The sequence below is a fragment of the Sinocyclocheilus anshuiensis genome, unplaced genomic scaffold (genome assembly GCF_001515605.1).
Source record: "Sinocyclocheilus anshuiensis isolate Anshui unplaced genomic scaffold, SAMN03320099.WGS_v1.1 scaffold708, whole genome shotgun sequence".
Taxonomy (NCBI): Eukaryota; Metazoa; Chordata; class Actinopteri; order Cypriniformes; family Cyprinidae; genus Sinocyclocheilus; species Sinocyclocheilus anshuiensis.
The window spans coordinates 1,365,324-1,374,524 of NW_015555881.1; the positions used below are offsets into that span (position 1 = coordinate 1,365,324).

At 40.6% G+C, this 9,201-nt stretch overlaps 1 protein-coding gene across 1 annotated transcript in view; it reads left to right on the forward strand.

Moving 5' to 3' along the window:
- LOC107675737 (CDK5 regulatory subunit-associated protein 2-like) overlaps positions 1-9,201 on the forward strand; it is a 49,611-nt gene that overhangs the window by 24,267 nt on the left and 16,143 nt on the right. The window contains exons 26-35 of the mRNA XM_016470150.1: positions 746-877; positions 978-1,087; positions 1,167-1,298; positions 2,869-2,934; positions 3,068-3,249; positions 3,349-3,787; positions 4,507-6,079; positions 7,757-7,861; positions 8,444-8,840; positions 8,922-9,142. Of these exons, the coding sequence (XP_016325636.1) occupies positions 746-877; positions 978-1,087; positions 1,167-1,298; positions 2,869-2,934; positions 3,068-3,249; positions 3,349-3,787; positions 4,507-6,079; positions 7,757-7,861; positions 8,444-8,840; positions 8,922-9,142 (3,357 nt within the window). The remainder of the gene's footprint in view (positions 1-745; positions 878-977; positions 1,088-1,166; positions 1,299-2,868; positions 2,935-3,067; positions 3,250-3,348; positions 3,788-4,506; positions 6,080-7,756; positions 7,862-8,443; positions 8,841-8,921; positions 9,143-9,201) is intronic.

Genomic DNA, 9,201 nt, shown 5'->3' on the forward strand with positions numbered 1-9,201 from the left:
TATTCAACAATTCGTCTCCTCCGCGTCACCCTGGTGCCATTTTGGAGAGTATCCACTGAACGCAAACAGCGTATGCTATTCCGCGTGACGCAGCTGACACAGAATAGCATACGCTGTTTACGAATTCATTTACTGGAGACGAATTGTTGAATAAAGTCGTTATTTTTGTTTTCTTTGCACACAAAAAGTATTCTCGTAGCTTCGTAAAATTACGGTTGAACCCCTGATGTCACATGGATTATTTTACCAATCTCCTTGCTATGTTTCTGGACTATGATCGTGGTAATTACATTGCTGTCTATGGGAGGGTCAGAGAGCTCTCAGAATTCATCAAAAAATATCTTAATTTGTGTTCCAAAGATGAACGGAGGTCTTACGGGTTTAGAACGACATGAGGGTGATTAACTAATAACAGCATTTTCATTTTTTGGTTAACTAACCCTTTAAAGTCTCAGTTGAAACTTACAGTAAATATGTGCATAAAATAAATATGCATTGACATAGTGTTTAGTGTATATTCTATTCTATGGCACAAATTTGGTTTGTGTCATATCCTGATTATGCACCCATCCCCTTCTTCTTATTATAATTTCTTGTGTATTCTCAGCTGTTCTTTAAAGACCAATATGCAGACAACAAGGTTAAAGCTGTACATATTTTTGATTAGGATGTTGTACATGCGTACATATATACTGAACATGTTTGCAGTGTCACTAACTGCATGTTTGTGTATATGTGTGTGCAGGTTCGAACCCTTCAGAGTTAGAGAGTATGCGTGATGCACTGGAGGAAGCTCAGCGCTGGAACGCTTCTCTGCAAGCCAGACTGGGACAGATCCAGAACCGAGGAGGAGGGGTTGGACAGGCCAATGATTCTGGTACATATACATATCATATATGTATCATTTGGCCATTTCTTAATCAAATTAAATGATTTCAGTTTGTTTGACTTTAATCTAATTAATCTGATGATTTTAGTGGACACACTGAGTTTGATTGGTGATCAGACGTCCTATATGAGCATATGTATTGGCGACAGGCCAGAGGAGGAGCTCCAGCACTTGACCGTTGAACAGCTCAGAATAAAAGTGAGTGCCTAATCACTAATTGCTATATACTTTTTGTCAAACAAAATTTGAAAGATTTACATTTTCCTCTCATTTTCAGGTTTTAGAGCTTCAGGCAATCAATGCCGAACTGCAGAAGAAGCTGCTTCTGATGGAGAAAGACATAGTGGGTAAAGATCCAATAGACTCTCAGAAAGAACCAGACCTAATCAACCTCTCAACTCCAATCAAGGTATTAAAGGTCACAGTGAAATATTTTCAAAAATAGTCTTAGAAATACTATTAGTTTACTTCTTATGTGATGTTTTAAAAAAAAAAATACATTTGTGCAAAGCTGACATTTGGTTTGATGCCAATATGAAAGGGGGCCCAACTTTTTACCTTCTTTTAACCTCTTTACCTTTAACCTCAGACCTTCTGATTTTGTGCTTTTGTGTTCAATTTATGATTGACTTCTTTTCTGTAGTTGAATTTGTAGTTTACTAACATTAGTTAGCAGTAGTTTGGACCTTCTCTAGAAGTTTGTTTCTGTAACATGTTTGTCTGCTGAATGAGTGTTTATGTATGTATTTGCGGTAGGGGTGTGTGATATCACGATTTTTGTTTGTGGACAATTAAAATGTATCCACGATCTGCTTTTGAAGAAATATCGTAATATCGTGCTACAGCGCACATTCTATCAGTTGCAGCTTTGGCGCCTCTGTTTCAAGAGACTGTACAACGCGACATACATTCACATCAAATGTTACTCAGCGGTAGAGTTACACTCATGGGAAACTGTACTTATTCACAATCACAAAAGTACATTATTTGCATGTGCTTTAAAGCCTTGCCGGTTAAACTTTTTTTTAAAAATAAATTTGCGTGCTGTTCTGACATGCGAGTTTTCTGAGCACGTACACCTGAAGCGCGCACACACTAAAAGCGCCTGATTACTGCATCTGGTTGCGCTAATGCGGTCAAAACACACAAGGTTTACATATAAACAGTTTATTATGTCTAAAGTGAAAGTAAACAGTTGAGAGAAAAACGGATGCATGCCTGTATATTAGATGCATGCAGCTCTTAAAGTTATAGTACTAAACATGCTGCCGCTTGTCATTGAAGGGATAGTCTAAATATGAGTAAATGATGATCAAATTTAGAATTTTGTGTATATTTTGTTTTATTTTTTATATTTGTTCATTCAATTTGAATACTACTGCTAAATGCACCTACTGTACCTGAAAAATAAAGCACTATTTGTTTTATTTGTATATTATGTGTATTTGTAATGTGTATCTTTATTCTTATTTTTTAATAACAGATAAAATAATGACAAAGATTTTTATTTCCGCCCACTTTGGCCTAAATAGCTGCCATTCTTTTTTTTTTTTTTATATTATTTTGTTACCTTGTAAAGCTTTGTTTTTAAAATAAGGAAATTTGTTTGGCTGTACTGCTCAGACAACTTGCAAAATAGTAAAACCAACATGACTAAGAATCATGATAAAATCGTGAATCGTGATTTTCCTGAAAAAAAAAAAAAATCGTGATATGATATTTTTGCCATATCGCCCACCCCTAGTGTGCGGTAATTTATTTTTATTTTTTTGCTCCCTCTAGTTCTTTCCCTCTGTCTCTCTCTTCCGTCCCTGCTAACCCCTGTTATCTCCTCTCTCTGTCTTTCTGGCTTATTTTCTTAACCATGATCACCTGCAGCCGCCCCATCCTACCGTTACTGTGCACTTTCTTTATATTCTGTTCCATTGTGGCATTTTGTGTTGTTAAGTCATGTGTCACCAAACATGCCATTACTGTAGCAAACACCAATACAGCAGAAACCGACTTCTGAAGATGATGTGACACTAATGCCTTTAAACACGAAGGTAAGAGATTTAATGGAAATCAGTCAATTTTGTAATAATATACTGTAATCTTGGACCTCCGCTTTCAACCTTGAAACCTCAGTAGTCTTGTTTTTATTATTTACTGTTGTCCCATGTGTTGTTGATCTCCAAGGAGAGATGTGATCAGGGAGATCATGCTCCAGAGGATGTTGGTGAGAGTAATCAACCATCACAGACTCAAAGAGAGCAAAGTGGAGTGCAACCCACATCCAGATTCCTTAGAGATGAATCGGAAAAAGCAGAACTCCGATCGCTTCTCTCAGATTGTGGAGTGGAATCGGTCTCTCAACTCCGGTATGTTTTGAATAACTAGATATTGACATTGTAGCTTTGGTTGTATGTCAAATCAAAGCTATAAAAAACATCTTAACTCTTAACTGCTGCAATTTGTAGGGAGCAAGTGGCCAAACTCCGCTTGGAAGCATCTGAACTCCGTGGATTTTTGAAGGAGGAAAACGCCACTGAGTCCAAAGAAAGTGCAGAGAGTTCTGGAGAAAGTGACAGCCATGGAGACTTACACCAAACCGTGAAGGTGCTCCGCTCAGAAGCCAGAAGTCACCGAAAGATAATTAGACTGCTAAAAGAGCAGCTGCAGCAGAACTCTGTTTCAGATGCCGGAATTCAAATTGACCCAAAGATACTGGACGGCATGGACAACAGCATGGAACAATTGCAGACACATCATGAAGATTCGCAGAGACACACCAACACACTGGAGAAAGAGAACAAACAAAGAGAAAAGAAAGAAATGGAGGAGAGATATGAGAGAAGAAGGCAGGGTCAAAGCACCAAACCCACCAAGAATCAAAAGCAGCACATGGCCAGACATGCAGTGAGTATCAGTCACATATGCTGCTGGAAAAAGGTAGAAAGTCTAGCATAATCGTTGGTAACTGTTGTGGGTTCAAACCCACCAAGAAGCAATTATGGCTGAATCTTCAACTTCTGGAGCAACCTGGAGTTAAGTGCCATGTTCAAGGACTCCGTAGTAGCTCATTGCATGCAAGAATTGAACAAGCAACCATCCGATTAGCAACCCTATTATCCCAGGGTTGCCCAGTCCTGTTCCTGGAGACCTGCCTTCCTGCAGAATTCAGCTCCAACCCTGATTAAACATACCTGAACCAGCTAAGTAGGATCTTCAGAAGCACTTGATAATTACAGAAAGGTGTTTTGGGAGCAGGGTTGGAACTGAAATTTTCAGGTAGGTAGATTTCCAGGAACAGGATTGGGTAACCCTGCTTTGTTCTGTATGGCTGGGTTGACAATATTGATTTCTCGATTTTAATTGATCTTCATTTTGATGAACTGATAACTGTTCTTTTTTTTTTTTTCAAGAAAAATGGACGCATACTGTACCTGATATACAGCCAAATGAATCTATATTGAATCAAATCAAGCTTGTGAATTGAATTATCCAGTATGACACACCAACCCTTCTTCCCACTTCTTACCTCTAGTGTGGAGATGCATCCAAACCTGAATTAAAGTCGTCTTTGTCTTTTCCAAAGTATTTTATCAGTAAGATAATCCTAATGTCCTTTGTTTTAGGCGTATGTAAAATCTCGGCTACCAGCACCTGTTTGGCCCAGTAGGAGTTCTGGGCAGAGTTCAGAAGATCTGAGTGAGCTGAATTCAGGCCACGTTCACCCCAGAAACAAAGACTACCTGACTGGGGCGGAAGAGTCTGATTATAGCACGGACAGCAAGATGTCTTCTAGATCAGCTGAGCACAAACACCTCAATTTAGACCATGTTAAAGATGCTAGGCTGAGTCCAACTGCTGGAACAAAACAAGACACTAACATGAACCAGAATCTGGAATCCGAGCTCATGGCACAATTAGAGTTGCTGAATCAAGAATGCCAAGAGAAGGAGGATCTAATCTCCCACCTGAGACAACAAGTCCAGGAATGGGACGAGCTACAGGCAGAGATACAGGAGAAGGACAAGCTCAACCGAGAATACCTGGAAGCCCTACAAGCGGCAGAGTCTACTATTGCGTACCTCACCGCATGCAGCTTGGACTCGGAGTGTGGAATCGGTCAAACAGGAGATGTAACATTGCAGCAACGTTGTGCAGATCTTCAGAAGGCTGTTGAGGAGAAAGATCGACTCAACGCTCAACTCTTGGACTGCTTGAACTCTGCGGAATCCGCCATTGCATTGCTCCGAAATGTCGACACTACAAGCAGCCAAATGGACCTTGGGCAAGAAGTCCCAAAGGCACTTAGTGAGAGGCTTGAGGACTTGATTGGACAGATCAGAATTTCTCAGCAAAGCGACGACAGGTCAAAAGACACTCACAGCACAGAGGTTGGTCCAGCGCTAGGACCTGATTCTGACCTACGGCGACAGGTAGAATCACTGCAGGAGTCACTGTTGCAGCAGTGCAGGATGAATGCAGAACTGCAGGAGAAGCTCTGGACTTCAGAAGCAGCTGTTAAAAAGTTGAGTGCAGCTGTCAGCACCAAGCGCAACAGCGCACCCACAGGTCTGGAGGGGAATTACACTCCTGGCCCAGTAGGAAAGGTCCCGTCATTGCAGCAGCAACAGCTGACGGACTGTCTATCTGAGTGCATTAGAGCTGCTGAAGGCGCAGTCAAGTCTTTCACAGACGTTTGCTCCAAACAAAACCAGTCTCATGAGGAAATCTTGTCCAGTCCAGAGTTAAAGCAATGGCTGGAGAGGCTGCAGCGTGCTCTGCTGGAGAGAGAGTCTCTGGAGGACCCAGCCTGCACTGAGAGTCACCAACAAAAGACAAGCACACCCATTCACAACCTTGAGAGTTCTAAACCAGAACTGCAACAGAATGTTCGGGAGCCTGTGTCCTCACACCAGAATCTTCATAAGAACCTCTTGATGCTTCTTCAGATTCATACTCAGTGTGCTCAGAAAATGAACGAACTTGAGAAAGCTGTTAGTGGGCGTGGCCAAAGTGGAGGAGGTGGAGATGCGCCTGGAAATGAAAGTCTGGAGAGGATCGTCCAGATCGAAAGTTTGCAGAAGGCCCTGAAGGAGAAGCAGAGGGTATGTCGGAAAATGGAGGAGAAACTGGCAATCGCTCAGTCGGTCATTGCAGTGTATGGCTCAAATAAGGATAAACAGTCTGATCAGCGCAAAGGTGAGAAGAACACAAATGCAGTACACGGAGTTAACAATGCTCAAGGGTAGGGCTGGGCTATTTTCCCGATTTTATCGATTAATTTGAATTTATTGTTTTGCCACGATTTTATTTTTTTAGAAATCGAGGAATCGTGATTTTTAATAGAAATATTACCAAATGTTAGAATTAGACACTTTGACAATATGCCAGTGATAACAGTAAAGAGAAAAGAATGATCAAACCACATGTTGGCGCATGTGATTAACCGCTCACATGTGACGCGCTCTGTGAAGGACCATAAATATAGCGGTAGGCGTCATTCACACAGAATGTGCTTTTGTGTTGACAAAGATGCGACGCGGGCAGTGGAATAGGTAAAACATGCAAGAAGATGGGAGTGAACTTCTTTTAACTTGAGCGCAGTGTTTTTAGAATGTCGTTTCATGCATGAGACACTGCAAGAGACGCGAGCGCAACAGTCAAACACATCCATGTTTACACAGAAAAAACAATGGAAAAGCAGCGCAATTGAATAAAAAACCTGTAAATAACTACTACTCTATGTCTAATATTTCATGTTTGCATCATGGTGAGAGGCTGAAAGCTGCTGTTATTTTTAAAGAACATTTATAGTTAATAAAAGTTTACTGGTGTTATACCTTCAATCATTTTGAATTTGAATTACCTTGACTTTTGAGATTTTCTAAAATAATTTTCCTCGTATTATTTCTGAACACAATATGTATAAGACAAGTTTGTACAATATGTAGTTGTAGTTTTTGCATCTTTTCTGCAAAGATATTTAACAAGTGATTTGTTTAACATTTACATCATGTTGACAACTTCATGTGTGCTGCACTTAGAATAGAATTTTATTTCTTTCTTTAACTAGAGGGTTAATAAAGAAAAAGTAACTTGAATCATGTTGTAGTTACATTTTCAAGTTGACTAGTTAAAAATCGTAAAAAATCAAGAATCGGTCAAACTTTCTGGAAAATCGAGATTTAAATTTTTAGCAAAATCGCCCAGCCCTACTCAAGGGTAAACAATGCTCAAACTAGAGAGGCTGCATAAACATAAAATGATAAAAATATCATTTGTCACTCTATATCTCCCAATAAATATGTTTTAGTAAGATGTTTAAATGCTTAGTTTCATGATCAACGCTCTGTAGTTTCAAAAGATATAATGCAATGCAATACAATGGTGATTGAGAGATGAACAAATAAATGTTTCTCAAAAGCCTGATGGATTATATCTGCTACTCACATTTAAACATGATTTTTGTATGGATAATTTAGTAAAGTTGCTTCAGTCCAGTAAGTGTTCATCTTGAAATATTAATAGCAATATAAAAGTTATTCTTATGTTTACTTGAGAATAATGGATATTTTTACAATTATACTAAAAGGCCTTTTACTTGCTTATAAACTATTAATCAGATGGCGTAAGATGTAGTAGATTGAGTACAGCAGTTTTTTTCAGCAAATGTTAATAATTTAGAGGCCTTAGAAAGATGTGTATCAAATATGATACAGTAGGCTTTATAGGGTTAATGCGTATTATTGAAAAATGGCTCATCAGTTACCCGATACCAACCTGCATCTAGTGCTGTTCAGGTATTGTGGTACTACAACAGCATGTTGCTTTTTTTGGCCGGGGACTGCTGTTCTCAACTCTGCCTGTGTGCTCTAGCGCCCCCTGGTGAACGAGATGATAAAGGGGTGCAGGTGGAGGCGCAGGACCTCGGGTATGAAACGAGTGGACGGAGTGAGACAGAGGTGGAGGGCAGTAGCACAGGTAGACAGGGGAAAAACTCTTCTTTTTAATAAGACTGCATGTCAGCGTTCCTGCATGGAAAGGCGATTTCAGACTCTCCTATCTCCATTGATGATCCATGCTTTGCAAGCTGTTACTGACTGCATGCTCATAATAAACAGTGGTGTTACACTTTGGGTAATTTAAAGGGATAGTTCACCCAGAATTGAAAATACTTCCATTAAATCACATTGTTCCAATCTTGTATAACTTTTTACTCCACATAACACAAAAGTTTAGCAGAATGATGGTGCTCTTTTTTTCCTGTTGGTAAAAATCACAAGGGTGCGTAAACAGTGATAGAATTTTAATTTTTGGGTGTACTTATCCTTTAACCTTGGTTATGTGTTTGTTAGCACGTGTTTGTGTATGCTCAGTTTGTTTTAACATGGTTTGCATCACTTCCTCTGCATGACCAAACCATCCCTGATTTAATAATGTAACTAATCTTTGAGGACTGTAACTTCCTTCCACCATTTCTATAATTTTCTTAAATCCACCAGTTTATGTCTTTGTGTGTTTTCTTTGTGTGTGTGTCCTCTGTGTGATTGATGTCAATATCAGATGTGGACGGTGTTTTGCGGTTGGTTTCCGCTCTGTCTCCTGTCCTTGTGGGCACTCAGGACCGATTTTCACCTGACACTACCGCATCCAGCCCCTCGTACCCCAGCTCTCCTGGCCTGAGCTCCCCTCGACCCTCCGACCCTCACGCCGACCCCACCCTGCACATCCAACAGCTCAGGTCACAGATCGAAGGACAGCACAAAGTCATCCAGCACCTCCAGAGGCAGCTGCGTAAGAAGTCTTTGTCGTCTGAGCTCCTGAGTGTGACCTATGACCCCACAGCAGGTGAAGAAGAGGAGGAAACAAAGATGATGAAGTCTCAAATCGCCCAGCTGAGCACTGAGCTAGAAAAAGAGAGAACCCTGAACAGAAGCAGCCAAGCAGGCTCTCCATCCAGGTGGCTTTCCATGATCATCATCAATATTTCTGCTTCATCTTTTGGCTTATTTATTAAATGTTATCATCTCTCTCTTGGCAGAATCGAGTCTCTGGTCCAGTCTCAGGCCCGGGAGTTGTGTGAGCTGCGGGAACAGATCCGCGTGTCTCGTGGTTTGGGTGTGGAACAGCGTAAACAGTTTCTGGAGCTCAGAAGAGCTTTAGAGGAGTTACTTCAGCCCGATAACATGCAATCCGCTCGGGGAACCCAGCTCAGAGAGCAGCTGGATCACAGCCTGAGCCTGCTGGAGAGACTGGAGCAGGGTAAATATACACAAAAACACAGAGAATGGAAGAGATGGGAAACTTTGCGCAATAATATA